Consider the following 26,649-nt stretch of genomic DNA (forward strand, 5'->3'; position numbering starts at 1 on the left):
TCAGACCATAGCACATTTTGCCCAATGATTTGGGGTGATTTAGTTGAGCTTGGATGTTTGTTTTTTTTGTGAGAAAGGGCTTCCGTCTAGCCGGCCTACCCCATAACCCAGACGTGAAGAATACGAGAGATTGTTGTCACATGCAGAGAATAATCAGTACTTGTCAGATATTCCTGTAGCTCCTTTAATGTTGCCGTTGGCAGCCTCCCTGGTAACTTTTTGTCTAGTCCTTTTGTAAATTTTGTAAGGACGTCCTGTTCTAATGTCACTGTGGTGCTCTATTTTCTCCACTTGATGATGTTCTTCATGGTGTTCCGTGGTACATCCAGTGTTTTGGAAAATTTTTTTGTACCTCTCTCCTGATTGTTTCGAACAGTGAGACCCTGTACAGGCTTTGTCAACTCTTTGCAGCTCTTTGCAGACCTTCAGCAGCCAGATAAACCCAAGAAGATGTCAAGAAAATCCTACAGAAACATCTGGTCTTTGTTTGGGGGTTAATCTGAATAATTTCATTGATGACAGCTGTATGAGAATTACCTTTGAACATGAGATTGAATGTGATTGGTTCAGGAGATTGGTTCCTCAATTATAAAAGGGTGTGCACACTTTGCAACAAAGTTATTGTATCTTTATTTCCCCCCAAAATGTTTCCCTTAAAATATATATATATACGTTGTAATTTCATATTGAGTGTGGAAAAATGTTCTGACATGATTTATCTTGGTTTCATCCCCCCCCCCCCCCCCCCCCCCGCCCCCCCATCAAAACAATTTCCCATTTTAACATGGATGTGTAGACTTTTTTTTTACATCCATTGTAAATGAACTTTACGAACCACTGACATCATACATTGACAAGTTGTTATAAAAATTTTGCACCTCACAAGCCAACGCTCTAAATTTATCCGGAGCACTTAGATGGAGCAGCTGATCTTTGAGAAGTGAGAAATCTGTGTTCATCTATTCACAGATAACTGACTCTCAAATATGTCAGGTTTTAATGAGCTACAAATGCATGACCTGCTTTCTTCACCCTTCAGTGAGAAGCTCAAAAACATGACTCGAATGTGTTATGGTGGTTGAGTCGGTTACTTAATTGTAGATTATTTAGCTGAACCATATGCAGTAATGCAACCTTTGTAGAGAGTACCTCACTATTCTCCATGTACCAAAATATTAGCTGTGTAAGTGTTGCGTTAAGCTACAGTAGCTGTTGTACTGTGATAAATAATGGTAGAAGGAATAGGATCAATAGCCCAAGTGCAGCTGGAAAGATAGACAGATCTATGTACAGTATGTACCCTTTAAAATACATTAACTGCCATAACTGCATTTCAGGAAGGCAATATACTGCTAATACTTTTATTCAGCTTAGTAATTACTCAGTTTGTGCTTCACAGTTCTGTTGTTTCATGTAAGGATAAACCTTTTTAGCTATTTTGCTAACATTGTGACTTTAGTCACAAATAATTTGCTAGGTGTTGCTAAGTGTTGTTGCTAATTCACAATTCATACCCTACAAATATTTGTTTTTAGAATCATTAAAAGATTTGTGTTGAATATTTCTGTACACCCACACCTCTAACATGTTAAACGGTTGCTTGTTCTAGCAGTAGATGCTACGTTAGTTTGCACCAAGATAGAAGGGGGGCATTTGTATGTTCCTAGGGTCCAATGTTCTCCGGATTTATACGGCACATAATAAACACATAGTGATTTGAAACTGGAGTTAGGTTTCAGCATAAGTGAGCGCTGGGACATGTTCATACTTAAGATTTTCTTCCTTTTATATCTTCAGTTTAGTGTATACATTTGACTATTGTTCATGCATGGAGTTGAACTGCATGAATGTATCTGTACTTTTAGAGCAGCGCAAATGACGGTTCAGCACGTATAACCTAGCTCATTTTCCATGTTCATCACTTTAATAAATTTCAAGTGTGTGTGAAGGATGGATTTTAAACTAACGTATGTTGGTATTCATTTAAAGGTGTGTTTGGTGTTTAAAGTTAAAAGATAATAAAGTTAATAGGGCCCTGGGAAAATGAGTCCTGACTACATAAAACCTGTGGAAAAGTTTACTTAATGTGTCTTAACGGAATACAGAATTAGGGAACCTAGGACCCAGGGAACATAGGAAGAACCCCGATAGGAGCTAACGTGCTGAGTTACATTTAGCATGTACAACACATCATATTTGGATAAATGTTAGCTTGTCGTAATGTCTTTTCTTAAGTAACCTTAAAGGATTTCTCCATTTTCCTGTCTTTCTCTCATTTATCCCTGGCTGTGAAGTGTGTAAGTAACACATGCTAGATTAATACCAAAACGCCTCTCAGGGAATGTCCCTGTTGGGAAGACGAGTAAAGTTAGGGTTTAATAAATAGCTTTGTTGTCCATTCAGCGAAAGTATAATAGTGTAATATTGTAGTTATATACAAAGGTTTCCTGGGATATGTTCTAGCCTCTCGCTTTGCAAAGAAACCGTGAAATGAGGCACAAGGTCACACTTTCTCCAACCTGACAGTTCAGCGAACTGACACCTGTTTCGCTTGATCAGACATTTGATCTATTATTCAACAAGAAATGAAAAAGTATGAATACGGTATGCCATTTAATACATTCCACTGGGACTGTGCCAGACTTTAAGAGTAGTTAATTAGACAGTTTCTGATGATTTAATGCCTCCATATTGCATGTTAAGCCTTCTCTTGGACTCTAGGTAGCCCAGTTTCAAACCTCATTAGTTAGTCAGTTTTTTAGTTTAATTGCCATGCTGATGAAAGTGAAGTGCACAGTTGTAACCAGTCAGATCTGTCCACATGTTCAAATATTTTCACCTTCACCTTTCGCACGTTTTAGTTTCAGCATCTAAAAATAGTATAGTTCAAGTCTTGGATTCAGTCATATAATGCTTTTGTTCTTTCTTCAGTTTCTGTTCATAAAATTTTTTCAAATATGTGTGTGATATATTAAGTTTATACCACAGCGCTGTTGTATTCTCAAATCTGATTGGTCAGAAGTCATTTTATATAAAAGTAGCTCTGACTGTAATCTATATTGATGCACTCGTTCTAATATGTTATCGTTTCTATAGCAACAACTTCCAAAGGGACTTGTATGGCAAATGTTCCACATAATATAAGGCTAATAATAATAATAATAATAATAATAATAATAATAATAATACAAAAAACATGGTTATTTAACAGAAAAATGTATACTCATTATATATGTAATATAATATCATGGTTTCGTGATTCTATAAAGAGACAATTATTTAACATTCATGGAAGGAGTCTCTAGTATCAGCGCTTTGTAAAAGTCAGTAAGTTTTATCACCACCGGAAAGTTGAAGACATTTTGGTTTGAGATCAAAAGATGAATATCAGAATTTCATCTTCATTTCCTGATATTTACATCGAGATGTGGTAAACAACTTAAAACATGGCACCTTTGGTGTCAAACCACCCAATTTTTAGGTGAGCAAAATTATTGGAAGAGATAGTCTTAAAGTAAATTCATGTAAATGACACTTAATATTTGGTTGCATGTCCCTTGCTTGCAATAACTGCATCAAGCCGGTGACCCACTGACATCACTAAACTGTTGAATTTTTCTTTTGCGATGTTTTTCCAGGCTTGTACTGCAGCTTCTTTCAGTTATTTTTTTGTTTTGGGGGATTTCCTCCCTTCAGTCTCCTCTTCATGAGATGAAATGCATGCCCAACTGGGTCTGACCAGTCTAAAACCTTCCACTTTCCCCCCCTGATAGTCCTTTGTTGTGTTGGCAGTATGTTTTGGATCATTGTCTTGCTGCATGATGAAGTTCCTCCCAATTAGATTGGATGCATTTCTCTGTAAATTGGAAGACAGAATGTTTCTATTGATATCTGAATTCATTCTGCTGCTACCATCATGAGTTATATCATCAATAAAGATTAATGAGTCAATTCCAGAAGCAGCCATGCAAGCCTAAGCCATGGCACTACCTCCACCATGCTTGACTTATGAGCTCCTATGTTTTGGCTCATAAGCAGATGCATTCTTTCTCCACACTTTGGTCTGTCCATCACTTTGGTAGAGTAACCTGGAACCAAGAAATCTTGGTTCCAGAACATTTGTGTCTCATCTCTGTGTTTCTTTGCGAATTCCAAACTGGTTTTCTGATTCTTACTGCTTATGAGTGGTTTGCATCTTGTGGAATTCTCTATATTTCTGCTCTCAATGTCTTCTTCAAATGGTGGACTGTGATACCTTCAACCCTGCCCTGTGGAGGCTGTTAGTAATGTCACTAACTGTTGTTTTGGGGTTTTTCTTCACAGCTCTCACAGTGTTTCTGTCATCGACTGCTGATGTTTTCCTTGGCCAACCTGTTCCATGTCTGATCGTTAGTACACCAGTGGTTTCTTTCTTCTTCTTTTTTCAAGTTAGTTGAGTGCAACATATTTTGATAATCTGATAATTTGGTCAAACAGGTCTGACCAAAATTGTGCTACTGCAGTGGTACCATGAACCTCATATAAATGAAATCTCAGTCATCAGATGAGCATACATCATATGTATCTTTACTTAAAATGATTTCCACTTGAAATGTGGACTTGGTAAATATTAGGCACATTTAATTCAATGACCAAATATACATTTTTTTTCTTCAAAGGCATATAAAGTCTTCATCGATTTTATCAGGTAAACCTTCCACATATTTGAACAGTCGTCAGCTCCCTTTTCACCCCTGCTGCATTATTTTATATAAGTACTACCACAAGACCATCACCATTGCTGCACTGAGAATAATATTTATAGGGCAGCTGACAAATTCTGCATACCATCAAATACATTATTTTTGGTAGGTGAACCTGATAAAATGGCCAGTCTGCATAGCTTCATTGCCGGTGTACATAATAACTGGCACCGCTTTATAAACGTGCATACAAACGTGTGTTGTTGTTTTTTTTTTTTAATCCAACATGCTCATTAGTTACAATAGTTCATGGCATCATTATAGTTTCATCCATTCTTCTAGCCGAGTAACAGCAGGTGCTTTGTAGAAACTTGTGGAAAAACCTGCGGAACTCCGTATTGAAGACGGTGTAGATGATGGGGTTCAGCGCACTGTTCACGTAACCCAGCCATGTCACTGTGCTCATTAGGTAGTGTGAGATTTCACATGTCTCGCAGAGGGCCCGTGTCGTATGAACCACGAAGAATGGAGTCCAACAGAAAAGGAAGGCACCTGGAGACAAAGAGAATTAAATGAAACTACTTTAATCTTAGAGGACGTGATTCAAAATGTGAACAGGCTTGTGAAACTTTCAATATTGGTGATATTTCAGCTCAGTGAACACAGGGCGTTTAATTTACTCTTATTCAGAGCACACATGGTGTGAGTGAGGATTTAATACCAAGATTTTGCACACTGATATGCAGGCTTCAGAAATAACTATGGTGTCTCTCAATTATGCATGATTCTGACCTTGAACGTACATGTAACCACAATCTGTCAGGTTGAAATTTATTGTTAATTAATTTAACACTAGGATTGTCCAATTAAAGTCCATGAAAGGCCCCCCCCCCCTCCCCTCCCCACATGGAGTACAGTGGACGGTACAGGCTCTTAAAGTGAGACCTTGCTTATCAAGGAATATATGGATTTTAATGGAAAGTTTATGAACAACACGTGATTACAGTGAGATGTAATCATAGCAGGCAGATGGACGCTTGGTCAGCTTATCCTTCAAACTGTGGCTATATTTTCTTTACAGGAGAGCGTGTCAATTTAACAAAAGTATTGATATTATTGTATTAATTCGACAATCTTGTAAATATTGACATACTGTAACTTTTGGACTTAAACCCTAAGCTCTGAATACACTGTGTCTATTTGTGTTCTGGTGAAATTATGTAACGCTTCTAGGATTTCATTAAACAATGGCTGTGTTACTGTAGTCAGATATCTGGAATGAGATATGTATTACGTCATGTTTAAATCCTGGGACAAAACGTGAAAAGGCAACATAGCATGCTCTGACCACGGCATGCCCCCCTGCCCTTCTTATTAAGGATGAGGAGTCTGAGTCTTAGAATTAGCCAGCATTACAGCACAGTTTGCACAAAAAGCTTTGGATAATTCAGTAATGCGACCGGCGACACACATATTTATTCTGCCTTATGCAACTGCGGCACATGAGCCTATTGTGAAAATGACCTTAGTGTCCAAATTCAAATAATATCATGAAAAGTATGGACTAAATGCATAAATTGGATTTATGAATGTGTTTTATGTATGTCATGCTAAATTATTCAAAAAACCATGATGGGATTTCTATAAATATCCACTAATGCGGTTGGACTCTGATACTGCAAATGTGACGTTGTAATAAGATGTATTTTAAGTGCGCTTCAGGTTCTGGCCACAAATTAATAGCACTCGATTGTTTTCATCTTTATATATGAGGTGGAAATGAAATTGTTGATTAAACTGGATGGATGCCCATTTTGATGTAATGCATATTGGATAGATATCTGGTTTCATGTATTATGAGAAAGAATTACCAATAATGTCTGCTACATCAAAGATTCGAACGCTATCTCTCTTTTTCGAATTCGTATCCGTAAGGGATCAGTCTCTATAAAACGTAAGATAATGTATGTTTAATGGAGAAATATCTTATATATCTTGTCTCCTGTCACAGGATTTTTTTTAGCTACTGTATACTGAGAGTAGAATAAGACTGGACTCCTTGTCACATGGCACTACAATGCATCCACTATAATGTGTAAAGGGACTCCAGGGCTTGTGTAGAGGGAGATGTCAATAAGCTCAAACCCAAGTATTAATTTCTCAATATGGTAATTTTCATAATTGCAATGAACTTGAAAAAAATGATATCAGAGCTACGAGCGCTTAGATACAATCAGTTAATTTACTCTGTGAAAAATGAATAAGCTAGAAATGAAAAGCTTGAGACAGCATGAACACATGATATATGTTAGGTAGAATGCAGAAGATGCCATGTGACATCTTTGATTTTTTTTTTTTCTTCTTTCTGCATGTGTGTTTCATTTAGATGTGCCACCTCCAGCATTGGTGTGATTACAATTATTTTTCCTTCTGAATCATGAGATGGTTTGAACTGTGGCAAGGCATGGGCCAGGAGAAAAACTAATGCGATTTTCGTAAGCAAGGATTGATTTATATAAAGAAAATTCCAGGAAGACACTGCAATGTAGATGTTAGATTTTCTTTTCTTTCATTCTTTTTTCTTTTTTTTTTTTCTTTTTTTTTCTTTTTTAGAAATCTGCTGAAATATAAAAACAGGACAGGTTGTCTTCCTCATTTATTCATTATTTATTCAACATTTTCTAAATTCTAATTTGAACATGTCACTCAGCATCTCTTTAGACATAGCAGGCATCTTTGCCAAACTTTCCAAGTTCAGAATTAGGGATGAATGAATACTTGAGTAGGATTACGTGGTGTTTTTTTTTTTTGTACTGGTCGATATAATGATACCGAACTGAGTAACCTACTTAATCAATCAGGGGCATCATGGAACATGTTATTATGCTGGTTGCTCTTGGAATTAGCTTGGAAAGCAGCCTGGAAAACAGGATTCCTAATGTGTGTCTGATGAACGTGAGTGAAGGCTGGTTAGGGATGGATGGTCTGAATATTAAACGTGTACACCCAGCAAATATGATCAAGCTAATAGGTACGGTGAAGGTGTGGACTTACAAGAGTGAGAATTTAAAGGGTTAAAATTGCAGGTAATTTAATCCGGTTAGCACTGGGAGTAATGACACATTAATCATATCTGAGTTCTGCAGTCAGTTGTGCATTTCATAAACATCGGAAAATATGCGCGCTTTCTATAAATATATATTTTTTTGTGAAAGACTAATATGTCTGTATACAAAATCTACTCAAAGAACTATTCATAAAAAATTTAATCTATCTGGCCGACATGAGTCACAAAATGACTCAAATTATTTATGCAGAGAGTTTCCGGGTTTCTAGCTCATCACAGTATCTGCTTACAGCTGCACATCTTCAGAGATCATCACATTAGGACCCACAGACAAAAATGCACATTGCCTCTGGTTGTTTATCAAGAAATTGAAAAATACTGTTTTCTCTGAGTGTCAGCTGCCATGTTTGTTCTTTAAAAAGTCAGATTTCCTTTGCAACCATCCTTGTTGCAAGTCACTGTCATCATCCATAATACTTTGGCACAGTACAAAAAAAAAAAGCATCAGCATTTGTTGTCTGCAGGCTGTAGACCACAGTCTTTGAGCCCATAAAGACTCATGTCTTTGAGCCCATATATGGAAATGTGAATGTGCCATTAAGTCCAAATATGGCAAAGGGGATGCATCTCCGTGTCCATATATGGATATTTTCTAGTAGATAAACATCCTCGTTATATGTATTTATTTTCCACATATTTTCTCACCAGCTAGCTAACATGAGCTACTCTGACAGGATTTTGCAATTATATTCATTTATTTATTCATTCATAAATGCTCATAACCTTCACTACTAAGATTGTCAGCTAAGTAACACAAGCTAACTGCTACCTGACAGGATTTTTTCATGTTATAAATGTTTATAATCATCAAGACAGCCAGCTAGCTAACCTGAGCTAACGGATAACCTGACACTACATTTGAGAGGGTGTTTAACTCAATAAATGTTGATCATTTCACTGCTAATCCTAGCTACCTAGCTAAATTGAGCGAACCAGACAGGATTTCTAAAGGGATTTTAAGTCCTATAAACTTTATTGATGCTAATGCTAACCTACTAGGTAACTTGAGCCTACTTGACAGGCTTAGCGAGATCATTTCAAAATAATATTCACAGCTGATCTTTACTGCTATAGCTAACATAAACTAACCCGCTAACCTGATTTGTTAAAAACTCGTAATAAATGTTAAGAATTTTCAGTGTTAAAAAAAAATACTCCACTGACTAAAATGAGCTGCTAGCCATCTAGCTAACATGAGCCAACCTGACAACATTTCCAGGACAATTTTTAAGTCATGTTCACAGCTGTGTATGATCTTTACTGCTAGCAATACCTACATGATCTAACTGCTAACCCGACAGGATTTTTAAAAATCATAATAAATGTTCATAATATTCACTGCTTAAAAAATAGCCAGTTATGAAAAAATAGCTAATCAGGATATATTTATAGAATTTTCGATTATATAACCTGGTAGGATTTCTGAGAGGATTTGAAAGTCATAATCATACGTGTTTATAATCACTATCTATGCCAGCTTGATGTTTAAGATAAGTTAACATGACGGGATGTTTCTGGAAACCAAAATGTCTTGAGAAAAGTGCAATCATAGAACTATGGCTATTTGGGAAGGTTTATTGCAGGAGTCTTCAATCTTATCCACAAAGCGCCGGTGTGGCTGCAGGCTTTCATTCCAACCAAGCAGGAGCCACACCTGAGTCCGCTTGTCTAATCAGCGCATCTTGGTCTCCAATCAACTGTCAAATGTGCCTGTTATTTGACTGGAATGGAAGCCTCCAGCCACACCAGCCCTTTGTGGTTAAGATTGAAGGCCCCTGGTTTATTGGTATGTCTCTTAATCCATGTATGGGCTCTAAGACACACCCATCTGTACCGCTGAAAGACATGCCCACCAGTCATCCAATGTAATCCAATGGTGAGATCAGCATTACCCTTAGATATTTTAAGTTATCCTTGATTCAAACTCTTACCCACAACGACAGGTAGGACCTTCATGGCTTTCCGCTCCCTGCCATTGATCTTCGCACGCTTCCTTTTTTGGCCTGTGTTCTGAATCGCAGCGTAAGCAACAGTCTTAATGGTGCTGTTATTGTACTCCGGCGGTAAGGGGCAGCTGGGCTGCATGTCATCATCAAGCTCGTCCACGTTGCACTGAGCCAGGTCTTGCTGGATGACACGAGGCAACACGGGCATAGGAGTTGGCAAGGCTGCCAGCGGTGGAAGAGCAGCGGCAGCGGCAGCATGCTGAAGCTTACGGCAGGCCTGGATGCTCTTCTTCAGCTTGGCCTTACGGGCCTCCTCCCAGCGGCGGAGGCCATGGAACATCCCGCAGTACAGCAGGAGCATAATGGGGCAGGGGATGAAAAAAGAACAGACGGAAGAGTAAACCACATAGTTGTCATCCTCCAACTTGCACACTGTCGGGTCACGGTTCGGGACATTGTTTATGCCAAAAATGATAGGGGAGGCCACAGCTAGGGCAAGGAGCCAGGTGCCTGAGAGTAAAGTGATTTGCCGATGGTCCACATGCCGTCGGTTGTAGTTCAACGGTATGGACACTGCGATGAACCTGTCAAGAGGATGCACAGAAGTAAAACCAGAGCAGCATGAACATGAAAAAAAAAACATACAGTGTCTACATACAGTTCAACTCATAAATAGTGCTGATTATTTTTTATAGACATTTTACAGAACTTTTCCACTAAGCTACATGGCCACTTAAGCTACTCATAAACACTAAGGAAATATTTCCCTGAACCCGTTAATATATATATATTATATTATATATATATAATATTATAATATATAATATATTATATATTATAATATATTATATATTATATTATATATAATATATTTAATAGATATAAATAAAGTGAGAATTTATGCAAACCTGTCAATGCTAATCGCACACAGGTTGAATATAGAGGCTGTGCAAAGCATCACGTCCATAGCCATCAACCCATCACAGACGACCATGTCCAAGGACCAGACACCACCCTGAAACTAGACAGAATATAGTCTGATATAAAACAGTTCCCTTTCCCCACAAGCTTTTGCCATAAACACAGTTAAGCACAGTTAAGCATTGGTGGCTCAATGGTTAAGGCTCTGAGCTACAGGGGTTCAAGCCGCAGCACTGCCAAGCTGCCCCTTTTGGACCTTTGAGCATGGCCCTTAACCATGACTGCTCCAGCTGTATCATGGCCTGCATCCTAACAAACTGGGATATGCGAAAAAAGAATTTCACTGTGCTATAATGCATATGTGACAAATAAAGGCTCCTTCTTCTTACTGATTCGTTCCTGGCTATGATTAAACAATGTGAAGCGTTTTTGTTTTGTTTCGACTAGCACCACGGCCTCTGAACAGATGAGATGCATCGGTTTTGAACATGACGCAGAGAATAAACACGTGCTTCTCTGTCCAATCATCTCTAAACATTCTGCTTTCGTTGTCACCTTATTTTTAACAAGCCATGTTGTCGATTTGCTAATCAGACCAGAGAGGGTGAAAAATAAAACAATGGATGAGTTTGTCAGTTTGCCGTACGCTAATTATCCTACATATTCTCTACGTTAGTGTCCTAACTCGAGTTGGACGCCATATGTCTTCGCTCTTTGAACATCCATGAGGTAAGAGGCAAATCTATACATTTTATTTCCCTCTGAAATTTTATTTCCCTCTATTTTCCCACTCATTTAACACTCACAATGTGTGATTAAGTCCCGCAGTGTTTATTTTTCTCACTCTAAGACTTTGACTATATAAAACTTGCAGGTATTGGCACCACGCTGGGGATTTGTCTGCGTACAAACACCAACTGGGTGAAGGTTAATCTTTCCATTCATGCCCCATTTAAGGGATTTTCTCATTTTTTGTCTGAATCTTTGTAATACATAAAGGTGTGTAGACTGGAAGGAGCCTCAACGTACGGTTGACTTTCATCTTGTCTGTTAAGGCATCACTAAACTGCTGTCTTACGCAATAGGGCAGACAGATTAAACCTGTGCTAGTGACCCAAGGTTAATGGGATCAGATAAGTGGATTAAATTATAAACACGCAGCAGGACAGAGGTATTTCCAGGCATGCTCTTTTTTCTTTCTTTTTATTTTTTTTAAAAATACAGTCGTTGATAGATGCACTGGAATGCTCCGGTAATTTATATAGTTGAATGGTAAAGTTGGTACGCATGGATTCTGGACTATATTGTATAATTTACACGTTGAAAATAAAATGTGGATGTATGGTGAAACAAGACAACCGTCCAACAAAACGTTTTGCTATGCATTTATATCTGTTTAATTTGAAGCTGGTCAGAGGAGATCGATTTTAAACTGGCATTACAGTGACTGTTACATATGTAAACAATTTCACAATTTAAATGATATTGAAAGAAACCCCAGTGAATGAGCAAACTTGAGCGAATTTCTTGTCTTTTGTCTCAAGGGTATGCAAACTTTTGTACTTTACATTATAAGATAATTCGCATTGTTGCCAGGAATAAAAGTCTACATGATTTGTGTAATATACTTTTATATAAAAAATATTACATCTTGTAATCTTAAGGGTTCTTGGGTTGGTGCCCAGAAACTTTCAATGTAGAAACTTTCAGAGTCTTTTCCATGTAGACTTCTATTAAGTTGCCAAGAAGCCATCTTTGGCCAGCTTTCAAAACATGTAGGCTATGCAGTCCAATTTTAGTGAGAAATAATTTAATTATTTTTGCTTGTGATGATGGATTTCACGAAATAAAAATCATCCTCATAAACTTTACCACTAAAAACTTTTCGCATGAGTTAGTTCAGGTGAATTTATAAAACTATGGTGGTTTTATAGTTAACTTTTCTCACGTCTATTCTTTGGGCATCAGGTAACTGGGAATGCCATTAACTGCAGGTGAATATAACAAAATTAGAATGGACTGAACATTCGAAATGGAGGGACGGTGGTGTTGTGGGATGTGTTTTTGCCTCACAGCTCCAGGGTTCGATCCTGAGCTTGGGTTACTGTCTGTGCGGATCTCTTCATGTTTGTTCCGTATCAAATCCCCAATACATGCGCGTAGCTGTTCTAAATTGCACCTACGTGAATGAGTGTGCAAATGTGTGTGTGCATGGTGTCATGTGATAGACTGGCATCCTGGAATAGGCTCTCATGACCCTGACCAGGATTAAACAGTTAATGAAGATGAATTAGTGAATGAATATTCCAGCTGTTCTAAATGGCAGATGTTCAATAGTGGAAAAGTTGATTTAATATTTTAATATTTATTCAATATTTCAATTTTAACTTATTAATGGAAGAGGTCAGTTTAGAAAAAGCAATACATAAGGTCAAATGAGTTAAAGTGAGGTAAAATAAGATTTCGCATGGAGGTGCAGGGGGTTTGTATGCTCTCCCCGTGCTTTGGGGGTTTTCTCCAGGTACTCTGGTGTCCTCCCCCGAGTTCAGAGACATGCATTGTAGGCTGAGTGGCATTTCCAAATTGTCCATAGTGTGTGAATGGGTGTGTGAGTGTGTGTGCAATTGTGCCTTGCGATGGGTTGGCGCTGTGTGCGATAGGCTCCAGCCTCCCCGCTCCCCTGTGTAGGAGAAGTGGTACAGAAAATGAATGGATGGATGGATGAATGGGTGGATGGATGGAGGGTCAGTGGTTAGTATTGCTGCCTCACAGCTCCAGGGTCCTCAATTTGATCCTGAGCCTAGGGTACTGTCTAGGTGGAGTTTTGGATGTTTTCCCTGTTCCTGTGGTTTTCGTCCGACTTCTCCGGTTTCCCTCTTTCTCCCAAAACCACCAGGGTGTGTTACCACCACACGTCCTGTGTTCTTGGGGTAAGCTACGGCTCCAGTATAAATATTGGCTGCCAATTATAAAGGATAAATTGAAAATATTGACGAGCATACTTACTATGAATATCCACTATTGATAGTTAACATTCAAAAAATGTGGTCATAGCTAAAGCGGGTTAAGGTGTACATATAAATGTAATTATTCAATATTGTGAAAACACCAGAATTTAAGCTACATGCTGTTCTGAGACACACAATGTTCACTCTGCATGCCTATAAACATTTACATTTCTTCACCTGACTAGCATTTTATAATACAGTTGAGAGAGGATACAACCCACACAAAGGCCCAACAGTGACTCCTTGGTAGTTACCAGGAACATGAAACCAGCAGAGCACGAATCCCCTTCATGCACATGTTCAAGGTCTCCAGAACAATCAGGCCGGATATGACGTTAACTAATGTATCAGGGTATGAAAAATGTCCATTATTTCCATTCTCTACGTTTTCAATATTTCAAATGTATCCGTATCCCGAATACAGTAGGAATTGAACGAAAAGACGATCTCACTCATTTACTCGGATGATGAAAGGATTTGATCTGTAAGTGTATTACAATTTATTCAATGATCGCCCAAGTGTGAAACTGCACTTTTGGAGAGAAAAAAAGAAGAAAAAAAAAAGGTTCAATCAAAAGTGCATAAGAGTTCAGTTTTGTTTCCTATGAATGTTGAAATCCCAACATTTTAGAGCTTGTGCTTAAAATGGCAGCAGGTATAAGCAATCAATCAATCAATCAATCAATCAATCAATCAACTAACCAATTAGTAGCCTATTTCCACACTCATGAAAATAAGTTTTTTTTTTTGTTTGTTTTTTTTGTTTTTTTAATAAATATGAATGTTTTCAGAAGCTTTGCAAAAAGGTTGCATGTAATGCTTCTGTCATCAAGGTAATCTGAAGAATCTGTAAAATATCATCCAGGAATCTTTTGCTTTTAGAGCGCTGTAATGGGATAATGTACTTGACAGCCATCTAAGAAAGAAATGAAAGAAAGAAGGACTATTGAAGGATAGTGGAGACCTCGCGTATTGTTCGGATATTACGCAGATTTATATGTGGGATATGAAAACGACAATCTACCCAAACTTTTCCTTACTTCATCCTGCGCATCTCAGGTTCACATAGCTATATACATATATACATATATTTGCTATTTTTCCTTTCTTGCCATTGCCTTACCTCGGCGTAAACGAACAGCGGCAACACTAAGACAGCCAGCAGAAGATCAGCCACAGCCAGACTCACGATAAAATAATTGGTCGTGGTCTTTAAAGCCTTTTCCCTGTAAACACTAAGACAGACCAGGACATTGCCGCAGATGATGACTATGATGAGAAGAACGCCGAATATGAGCGCCGGGAAGTTGCGCACGGTGATGAGCGGCGGCGGCGGCGGAGGCGCGGTGCTGTTCAGCTCGCTCAGGTTCTTCATCCTGAAACCTCGTCGACATGGGCAACTTTTCTGCGCGTCTTCTTCAGCCAAACATCAAGTGAACCTTGTTTAATTCGGTGCATCCATGTTCCCGACTTTTGGAGGGGGAAGATCTACCCCATGTCTGACAGAGCAGCTCAGCTCTCCGTCTCCCGACGCACTCCGACAGTCCTGGAAAGTCACAAATAAACGTGTCTTTCAGATCTTTTTGAGTAGATTAGTCTTGATAGGATGTATGAAGGATGATCCGCGTGGAAGCTTCACACTGAGGGCTGGAAAGACTCACACTAAGTTGGGAGTGCTTTCAGACACACTGTTCAGGTGCGCCGCGTGGGAGGAACCGCTTTACATCACTGAACGGCTCCGTGTAATCCAGTGATGACGATGTTGGAGAAGAAGAAGATGATGATGATGATGAGGGCTGTCACGTGAAGTGGAGAGAGAGAGAGAGAGAGAGAGAGAGAGAGAGAGAGAGAGTACTATAATGGGAGGAGAATGTCTATACATTGTAGCTGTTGTCCTGGCACACTAGTGACAATTAGATTAAGCATTAAGACTGTAGTACATCATGTCTGTGCCTAATTATTTCTGTAAAGGTAAGACAGAAGGTAACAGGCTTGATAAGATTACTTCATAGTAATGAACTACTTCTCCAAGCACTGAATTAGCACCTACTGTAGTAGACTACTGGGCTAAATCATCCAGTGTGCAATAAATATTGTTAAATATTGAATATTGTTATTGTTGCTATTATTACACACTATCTATGGCCTACTACTGCATCTAATTTGTTGTACACTTTTTTAAATACTACTTTGTACTGCTGCTTCTTCTGCTTATTATGCTCTCCTGTGTCTACAGATGACTGCTCAGACACTACACGTTGCACACAGCTACTGTTCATTTTACTCCCTTTGGTCAGAGCTGTATCACCCTACAGGGCTTGACTGGTTTTCCACTGAAGCTAATCAGGGTTGAGTGTGACCAGTACCTAGATGAGAAACCTCCTGGGGAAAACTAAGGTTGCTGTTGGAAGTGGTATTAGTGAGGCCAACAGGGGGCGCTCACCTTGTGGTCTGTGTGGGGCCTAACGCCTCAGGATAGTGAAGGGGACACTATACTGTGAAAACAGCGCAGTCTTTCGGATGAGACCTGACTCTCCCTGGTCATTAAAAATCCCAGGACACTTCTGGTAAAGAGTAGGGGTATACTGGGGAAATTCCCCCATTGGCCCTTATCTATCATGGCCACCTAATAATCTCCAACCCTGAACTGGCTACATCACTCTCCTCTTCGGGGCGCATGGTGAGAAGATGGATGGATGGACTCTCCTCTCCTCTCCACCAATGGTGTGTGGTGAGCATTCTGGCGCACTATGGCTGCTGTCACATCATCCAGGTGGACGCTACACACTGGGGGTGGTTGAGGAGTGTGTGTGCCCCCCCCCCCCCATCTCAATACAGTGTAAAGCGCTTTCAGTGTCTAGAAAAGCACTATATAAATCGAAAGAATTATTATAATTATTATTATTATTATTATTATTATTATTATTATTATTATTATTCACATACTGGAATAATTGTTCACTTACTAGGCATACATACCAATTCCCAAATATATTCTGCATAGTTTGTATATATACTGTATTTGTACATAATCTTGCTTTCCACCTCCAGTTGCTACTGAATCACCTCTTCCCATGTTAATTAAAACCTCTTGTACCAAATTAACTGTTCAAGGGTTCAAAACATACATTACTGGAGCTCTGAATTAACATCAGTACTGAATGAACTCTTCCTTTATTGAATACATGTTGTGTCAATATCATGGAATGAAATCAACACATAGAGTACTGAATATTTATCACATTAAAACTGGAAGAACATCACACATGATTTATCATGGTTTCTTTTTTTCATATCACAAAACCCTGCGATTGGAACAGGGATGTGAAGACTTCTTATATCCACTGTATTATATTTAAAAAAAAAAAAAAAAAAAAAGTAAGAATGATTTTTATAATATAAGGTTTTGCACTTACAGTATCTGCCATCTTTTCATATCTTTGATGTAATTTATAATGGATGAGGTCATATAACTGTGTGCATATGGTGAATCAGATATAATTATATACAATTATGATGTATATGATTAAGTCCAGTGCTGTTAAACGACAAAAAAAGGCACATTTTTGTTGCCTAGTTTATGAACAATGGAAATGTATCTTCAAAGATTATTTCTAATTCCATCCATCCATTTTCCATGCAGCTTAAGCTACACAGGGTCATGGGGAGCCTGGAGCCTATCCCAAGGGACACAGCGCACAAACCGGTGGACACGCTGGAAGGGATGGCAACCCATCGCAGGGCACAATCACACACTACGGGCAATTTGGAAATGCCAATCAGCCTACATTGCATGTCTTTGGACTGAAGGAGGAAACCCCCAAAGCACGGGGAGAACATGCAGGATCTGTGTACAAAGGGCAGAGTTGGGATTTCTACTCCTCAAACCCAGAGTTGCAAGGCAAACATACGAACTACTAAACTGCTGCGCCCTCCTTATTTCTAATTATATACTTTTTCAGGTAAAAGATACATTATGTTCCTCAGACCAAAGCGACAAAAGACATAGGTGGTAAGCATACTCTGAAAAGTGGTTGTTTTCCCCCCGAAAATTTTGCAAAGAAAACGTCTAGCCTCAAATTATCCCCATTGTTTTTACACATGGCTAAACATTTGATAAATGTGACCGATCATTCATCCAGTGCTATAGCTTCTCCAAGCAGTCAAAAAGTTCTTACACTATAGCTCTATTGCAGTATCTCCGCTTATCCGAGTCGAATAATTGATCATTACTAGTTATAAATGCTTTGAGCAAAACACATCGATCTCGTTTGAATAGTTATGCTTGTCCTTGTTTCAGTCAAATGCTAATCATAGCTTGTCAATCGCTACAGCAACTCGGTAACCGCTGAACCCGAGGCTTTTAATCGCTTACCATATCACTCAGTCCTTTCACTTAAATAATATTAAAAATACTCCTTTTACAGTTTATTTGGAGTGAACTATTTCCTCGGCATCCTTTTTACTCTTGAATTTATTTGCGAATAAATACATGATTCTAGATGTAAAATTTGAAATTTACATACAAGTGGATTGTTCTTATTTTCTTAATGCACATGAAATTTTTCATGATTCGTTTATTTTCACTTAAATGGATTTATTTGGGGTTTTTTATATGGTTATGTCACGTTTGGTTTTATTTTTCACATCATTAAGTGATTTTCATGTCTTACTTTTTCATACGTAGGGCATGTGCTTTTGTTTTTCCATAATCCGTGTATTTTCACTTTTTTTTTTTTTTTTTTTACATCCTTCATTTATTTTCATGTTTGTTTTAAAACAATTTTCACTTTTTTTCTCACTGGCCACCTGCCAATTCCCTCCCACTTGCCAGCTCTCCCCTATCATATGACAGACATCGACTGGGGATGGTGAAGCCTAACTCAGGCTTCGTCTGAGACACGTGAAGCCATATCTCATCTTTTGGGATCTCATCTGCTGCTCAAGCTGCATCACAGGACATCATAACACACTCGGAGGAAAGCATTATTTGCCCTCTTCTGCATAAATGTAGCTCACAGAAGCCCACAATTGGCTAGTGTTCAATTATTTGTCATGCTGTACATGCAAATAGACGACTGCTTGAAGCCGTGGGCTGCATCCGAAACCTCGTACTTACCTACTATACAATAGCCGAAATACATACATCTCGCCTACTATATAGCAGGTAAGTACACGGTTTCGGATGCAGCCGTGCTCTCTTGTTTTCCATGAAGCGGTTGAGCGCTGCCGTGTGTGTACGTGTCTTGTCACAAAATGCGGTGAAAACTCCCACACGACGTTAATAATGTGATTAAGGTGTGTACATGTCTGTAACACACGTCGATCATGCGACTAAAACAGGAACACTCCACACGTCTTAATCCGATTTGTGTTTACTTCGAGTATGACTTTAATCAGATTAAGGTAATTAAAAATCGCTGTTTACATGCTAGTTTCTTAATCAGAGTATCGTCTTAATCGGGTTAATATCGGATTATTGTTGTCCATGTAAACGTACTGATTGACGTGAGAGAGCATGGCCAGCTTTGCTGTGTTGGACTCCCAGCTACGGATGACTGTAGCATTGTCAGGATTCAAACTCATTACCACTTTTATGACTTCCACAACTGACTAATTTATATTCACATAGGGCATGTTTATTCTCATGAATAATTGTTTTTCCACATGCTGTGCACATGTTACAGCCTGACAAATTCCATCATCACTGCCATTCTTAAATCGCTGTTCAACTAATAACTGCATTACGAATTTTTAACAGCGCCACTTCCAAAGAAAGCGCAGTACACTGCCACTGTCATGTACATCTGTCATGGGTAATGAGGTTGATCGGGTTCACAAATCTATAATGATTTATATGTTGCAACCTCACATTCAAACACAGTTCTCATTTACCCACTTACGCCCGTGAGAGCTCTGCCAGCTGAACATCTGCGCTATTGTTCATTTGCATTTGTCGTTCTCCTCTGCTTGCTTCAGGACCCGGCAGATGCTTCTCTTCAACCGCCTCGCCCGGGGCCTGTGGGAGACTGATTGCTACTAATGTCACTGTAATCATATACAAGCCAACAGTACACAAGAAAAACACGCCGCCATTTGTTTTAAGATTTAAAAGATGGTGTGAAGAGTGTTTATGTGCGTACGTGCTGTTCACCATACTGTATATGCTCTGCTAAGTTTGATTTAACAAGGAGAAGAATTATGTGGAGTAGTTTTAATTGTTAGTATGTTAAGAAAACGTGTTTCAGTCTGGGAAAGCCTCTGTCAACAATATAATAACACAACAATAATATGATCATGTCAATTAATAAGCATTATACCACAACACTAGTGAATTCTCAGAAGCCGATGATTCGTTTTCTGACAGTAGCCTAGGTATATATTGTAATACATAATCATATCTATAGTAACAACTTACACAGGAACTTGTATGGTGAACACTCCATACATAAAAACCCAAAACAACATATGTAATTGTTGAGATAGTGAAGTTTTCTGAGAGCATGTAAGGAAGGAGTCTCCAGTGTCAGTGCTTTGTAACAATCAGAGGAAAAGATGTAGGTGTAAGTGTTAATAGGAATAATAGGAATAAAACACTTGTGGACTTGCATTTATAGGAAAATAGTTAACTGCGTTGTGGTAACAGTACCTCTTCTTTGTGTTAGGCCACATAACACTACGCGATTGTTGATTATTATTATTTTTAGAACAGCATGTGCCGTTGTGCTTTATTTTACTATAGTTACGTGTGAGCATGTCAGATCACATAACGATAATGTAAGCAACCTCGTGACGTGTTTTCCGCAATTCTTTTGTGCATTTGCGTCTTATCAAAAGTCTGGTACATTTTGTTTTTACTGGGTCAGTGAGATCTCCTAGCGTATTGTTGACATGTTGTGGAATAGGTCAGGCAAATGGCCAGTTCCTATGAAAACATCCGGTTTCAAAATGTTTTTAATCAGTTTGTAGCCAAGAGCGGTTACCAAGAGCAGTCTATTTTCACGGGAAGATGATATCTGACTAATCTTTTCCTGAGTACGTCGAGAAACACACTAGGATGTCTCATTTACCAAGCAAATTAATGAGTTTCAAACTAAACTTTTGAAAAACTTTTAAAGACTGGACGATATAAACCTTTTTTATCCCCCCCCCCCCCCCCCCCCCCAATCCAGTGACTATATCTTGCTCCAAAAGGTTGACTGAATAAAGAGTTTTATTTTATGTTGGTGTATAGGACATATACAGAGACATGCAAAGAGCCAATCAGAATACAACGCTTGTGACCAGAAAAGTGTACAGAAAAGATTGAGACTACAGGCTCAGTATCCTGAGGTTTATAGCGTTACTGTACTTGAAAATCATGATCATCTCTTTGTCACCCAGTCACTCTTCTGATTCCTGTTACTTTCACAGTTTTTAAGGTACAACTACTCACCATAACCACACATAACCAAGAGAGAGAGGTTGAGGGCTAACATGGACTTCCTCCAAGACACATAAAACCAGCCTCTGCATCTTTTCGAACTGCTGCTCGTGCAACACACTTGGAGGAGATGCTAACTGCCATAACTGCTCTAATTGACAGAATGAGGACATTCTAGAGGACAGAATGGCCAGTTTACTCTCTCAGGCATCTTCAGGATCTGGGAACTGGCAAACACCTTTCTTTTGCACAGATGACTATTTCCGATTCCTAATTCCTACATGATATAATCTGATGTCATCTACTTACAACGTAGTCCCATCAGATCCAAACCAGGCAAGAAAACAGCAGAATAAAAGGTCTAATATATTTCAATTATTAAATATTTCCTTGCATTGTTCGTTCCATGTATTAATTCCTCAGGCCTAACCTGACAAAAAAAGAGTGATGACTTTTCGTTCTTTTGCAGTTTTGCAAGCTCACAACAGGAGCAGGATAATTGTAAGAAGCTAATCATGAATATAAGTCGTGAGGGGGTCTAAATGCATATTCATATAGGATGTATTTTACATAAACCATGATTAAGTTGACATTTTACAGATCACATGGCTTGAAAGTTTAGGAAGTGACTCCGGCACTGCATAAGAAACGGCACTCTCAGGAAATCAGTATAATTGTGCAATTTAGTTACTTCTCTCAGCACAGTCGTCACATACACTGTACAGCTGGTACTGCAAGACAGCTGGTCAGCACGTCCAGTGTAATTACCATGTGTGTTGTCTTAAGATAATACCTCTGTGATAACTGCTTAGACACAATTAGGACAATGTGTGATGGTTTTTAAGAGCTATAGACAGGTTTGTAATTAGCTAGGTAGTCATGCAAAGATCACCTGATTTTGTCAGATTATGGCAGAAGTTGTAATCTGCATGTAGGAAATAGAATAAGAAGGACTATTGGTCTCTCAATATATAGAGAGAAAGACATTATTTGTCACATAAGTAAACATGACAATACAGTGAAATTCTCAGCTTGTTAAGGAACCCAGGGTTAGCCATGATATAGTGTCCTGAAGCATAAAGATTTAAGTTTCTTCCTTATGGGCCGGCTTGAACCTCTGACCTTCCGATCAGTAACCCAAGGCCTTAGCTACAGACGCACCATAGCAATAAAAGCAATGCGTGATCGTTTAAGCTTAACAAATAGTAATAGTGTATAGTTTTCTAACTAGTTTTTAAACCTAAAATGTTTTATTAGTGCAATTTTTGTTTCAATATGATTGACACCTTTACCATTCATATTTGGTGAAGCCAAAACCTCCCTGGAAAGTATTATAATTCTGACAATGACAGAGACACTTGAAATTGACACTTCAGGACACAGGTTTCCAGAAACTGAGATACTGTAGTTGCGATATATTTTCATTCATTCATTCATTTATCTTCAGTGACCATCTGGGTTCATCTGGGTTAATACTTCCTGGATGGAGACGCCAGTCCATTGCAGGGTACCATGCTCAGAAGTTCACACAAAGGCCACTGGCTCATTAGGGATAAATCTAAATCTACTGTAAGTGTAGTAAACAAAGTTTCCAGAGAAACAAGACATTACATGTGTAAGCAAAGTGTACTATGCTTAACTTTGACTACATGCATCTGAACTGGAGTACACCGGAGTTACTTCCTGGATTTTTATTTTTTTATTATTTTTTTTTTTATTTAACGTGGTGCTTGAAAGTTTGTGAGCTTTAGAATTTTCTACATATCTGCATACATATGATCTAAAACATCATCAGATTTTCACACAAGTCTTAAAAGTAGTTAAAGAGAACCCAGTTAAACAAATGAGACAAACAAAATATAGCTGGTCATTTATGTATTGATGAAAATGATCTAATATATGTTCAAAATCTGGAATAGTCAAGATTCTGCCCTATTTCTATGTCCCTATTTGTGCAAATGTGTGATAGTGACTATGTTAACTACTTTGTACAAAAAGGTCAGTTTTGCCGCAAGCTAAATCTCTTCTATCGAGGCATGAGTTCAGACGACACTCTGATAGATTTGATCTAAAATGGATCATAAGGTTTTGCACATACTTCTGGAGTCCATGCCAGCTTGAGTGCACACTGTCATTAAAGCAAAAATGGGACACACCAAATACTAAGAAACTCTGAAGTTCATGTTAATATTTCAAAGATTCTACTTTTTTCACTGAAGTTGTTGTCAGTAATATCATATGCACTGAAAATTGTTGTATTAAATTAGAAAGGAATCCAAAACATATGCATTTTTACTAGTGCTCTCAGACTTTTGGATCCCCACTATATATTTATTTATATAATTTTATATATATATATATATATATATATATATATATATATATATATATATATATATATATATATATATTCTTAGTGATGCGGGGGATTATATTTAAGTGGAACCTTGTCATACCAGCTGGTCCAGTGTAATGAACATAGTTGATGTCTTCTTGTGATAAAAGTTTATTTAGATGTCTGGTTATGATGTCATCTCAGGTAAACCTTGACCACTGTTATCAGCATCATTTTAACCAAGAGTACCAAGAGTACATCTCTATACATCTTTATAAATATTGCTCTTAGACATGATTTCACAGAAGCTTAAGGAAAACACAGAAGCAGAAGCCCACTGAGAAGACACTAGGCCTTTGTTTATCCTCTTATGGTTGACTTTTTCCTTCCAGGTATTTCTCCCATGCGTTTAAATCTCTTAGGTACTCAACAGAATATTAAACAGACGATCAACAAGATGTTTTTCTTTTTTTTTTTTTTACAAGTTGTATTTAAAGCCATGTTTCTACATCTGCTGACAATCATAAGGAAATCCAGATAAAAAAAATCTTTGATGTGTTAATGTCCTTTTTCGTCTGTGTGATGTTGAAAAGACCTTAACTGTGTTGTAGTTACTGAATAATTCATTGTAGTTACCGAATAATATACTTTAAGAAAAAAAAAAAAAAAAAACCCGGAATAATAAGTCAGGAGTTTAAGGAGTTAAATGTATTATTGCTTCCTTTTCACAGCTGCATATTCTTACACTTGTGTCTCTGCTTGATGTTAATTGCTCCATAACAAAAATAGTTTATGGCACAATTAGTAAAAACTGTTCCCGGCTTATGACGGCGTCTTCTACCCATCATATTTCTGGGTTTAAATCTGTGAAGTGGATTTATTTTAGTAACACCAAGCACCTATAATCAGATACAAATTAATGGAGCTGTAATACAGTGAGAAGGTACAATACTTGTGTATTATGCTTCTGCTGAAGCCGTTAGACTCCCAGGAGCTGTCAGCAGACCCAGGTTTATATTCTTCATACCCTTACAATTAGTTACTGAATATTTCATAGTAGTTACCGAATAATATGCTGAATAACTGAATAATAACCTGGGAGTTAGTTTAGTTCAATATGACATCACACTTAAAGAAATGATACAGTATTTGAGTTTTGTTGATAGTGAAATTACCTGAAATGTCAACCATCCATCCTTCTTCTATACCGCTTATCCTTTTCAGGGTCACGGGGAAACCTGGAGCCTATCCCAGGGAGCATCGGGCATGAGGCGGGGTACACCCTGGACAGGGTGCCAGTCCATTGCAGGGCACCATCACGTACACACTCACACACCCATTCATACACTACGGACATTTTGGACATGCCAATCAGCCTACCATACATGTCTTTGGACTGGGGGAGGAAACCGGAGTACCCGGAGGAAACCCCCGCAGCACGGGGAGAACATGCAAACTCCGCACACACAGGGCCACGGTGGGAATCGAACCCCCGACCCTGGAGGTGTGAGGCGAACGTGCTAACAGCTCAAGAACATGTTCATAGCAATTACAAGAACGTATTGGCAAGACTTCACAATGAACACGTATTGACTATTATAATTATACTGATTGTTGCAGGAAGTACAAAACAGCACATGCAGTATGGACATGTACAGATTGCAATAAGAGCTGTAATTACATCGGCATCTTTCCCAGACTGTATAGTGAACACAAACCTTAGCAGATTGAAAATCTAACGGTAATAAGACTTGAGTGTGAATAATATGTGTGAAACATGAGTAGTGATGTAGTCAAGGAGTAACAGTTTAATAATAGTTATAAATGGATGTGTACGTCTTGTTGCTGAGAACGGTTTGAGGTTTCGGGAAGGAGCTTTATGTTTTGACGTTCCTGTTTTATTTAGTCCAGTGACCTCAGAATGGAAAATGAGGAAAATGTATTTAGGATCTAAGGAATTAGTGAGGGATTTTAATATATTTGTCTGTGGCGAATAGTCTATAGCTTTGAGCAGTGAAGGAGCTTTAAAATATTAGATGGAGGGCTAAAATCTAACAAGTATCTATAGCGCGACAATGAAACTATCAGGATGTCTCACTGATGGCTTCATAAGAATGATGTGGAACAAACTATTACACACACACACACACACACACACACACACACACACACACACACACACACACACACATTTAATTACATCTTTGAGCTTTATTTACACCAATGTTGATCTATGGTCAGTCATAGATCAGGTAACTTGTACTACTTTAATTATTAGTCTTGATAGTTAGAACAGATTAAAGTAACAAGCAAATGAGGCTATCTCAGTGTTTTACTGGAACCTTAAAACTTTGAATGCCGAAACTGGGAATGTACGTTTGCTTTAATATCATAGAGATCAGAGGAGTCATTGTTCATTATAGCACAATAAATATGAGTGTATATTTGCAATCAAGCCAATCATAGGATCTAATTTACTGTATAAATGATGTCGCCATGACATAAAGACCCTGCAACTGAAATCCTTAGTCACCTTTGCTTCTTCAAATCCAAAACAATCAGTGGTGTAATAATAATGATAATCAGAGCACCGCAAATGTTACTGAAATTTGCATTCCAACAAAGGCGATTTCTCAAATACAGGTTTAAGCCTTTATATGTAGCTTCATTTTTAGCCCATTTAAATGATTTTTAAACGATGGTTTCATCAAAGAGATGGCCAAGTAATGTGCACATACACACACACACACACACACACACACACACACACACACAACACAACTATGTTATCCAAAAAAAATCTCATCTAAATCCATCTGTACACAGTAAAATCCCCAGTGTTGAATTAACACCCAGAGTGTTCATTTGTGTCCAATTGGACTATATAAACACTGGAGGGTGTAAATTCAACACTCTGGGTGTTAAATCAACACTGGGGATTTTGCTGCGTATGTAAAGTCTGCTTAGACCAAGACCTTCCTATTAATTTTAATCCTTCAGAAAAAAAATCACAAACAATTCACCAGCAATGTCAAAGTCACTTTAATATCTGAAACTGGGCCAGGTTTTTAGCCTTTCTCTTAGCTCGAAAGTGGAAAAAAGTGTGTCAAGACAGCAGAACGGGCAAATCGTTCCTTAACGTAAACTGAAGGGTAAAACTGCAATCTAAAAATAGTGACTGACCTGAAACACACGGGGCTTCATTTC

At 38.3% G+C, this 26,649-nt stretch overlaps 1 protein-coding gene across 1 annotated transcript; it reads right to left on the bottom strand.

The window, feature by feature from the left end:
• Positions 1-4,577: 4,577 nt before the first annotated feature.
• Positions 4,578-15,474, bottom strand: drd4b (dopamine receptor D4b). Its single transcript, XM_053683401.1, has 4 exons — positions 14,808-15,474; positions 10,664-10,776; positions 9,741-10,339; positions 4,578-5,234 (listed from the first exon to the last, which is right to left on the bottom strand). The coding sequence occupies exons 1-4, from the start codon at positions 15,057-15,059 to the stop codon at positions 4,990-4,992; spliced, it is 1,209 nt and encodes a 402-aa protein (XP_053539376.1). The 5' UTR covers positions 15,060-15,474; the 3' UTR covers positions 4,578-4,989.
• Positions 15,475-26,649: the final 11,175 nt, after the last annotated feature.

Source organism: Ictalurus punctatus, chromosome 10, assembly GCF_001660625.3.
Source record: "Ictalurus punctatus breed USDA103 chromosome 10, Coco_2.0, whole genome shotgun sequence".
NCBI classification, from domain to species: domain Eukaryota; kingdom Metazoa; phylum Chordata; class Actinopteri; order Siluriformes; family Ictaluridae; genus Ictalurus; species Ictalurus punctatus.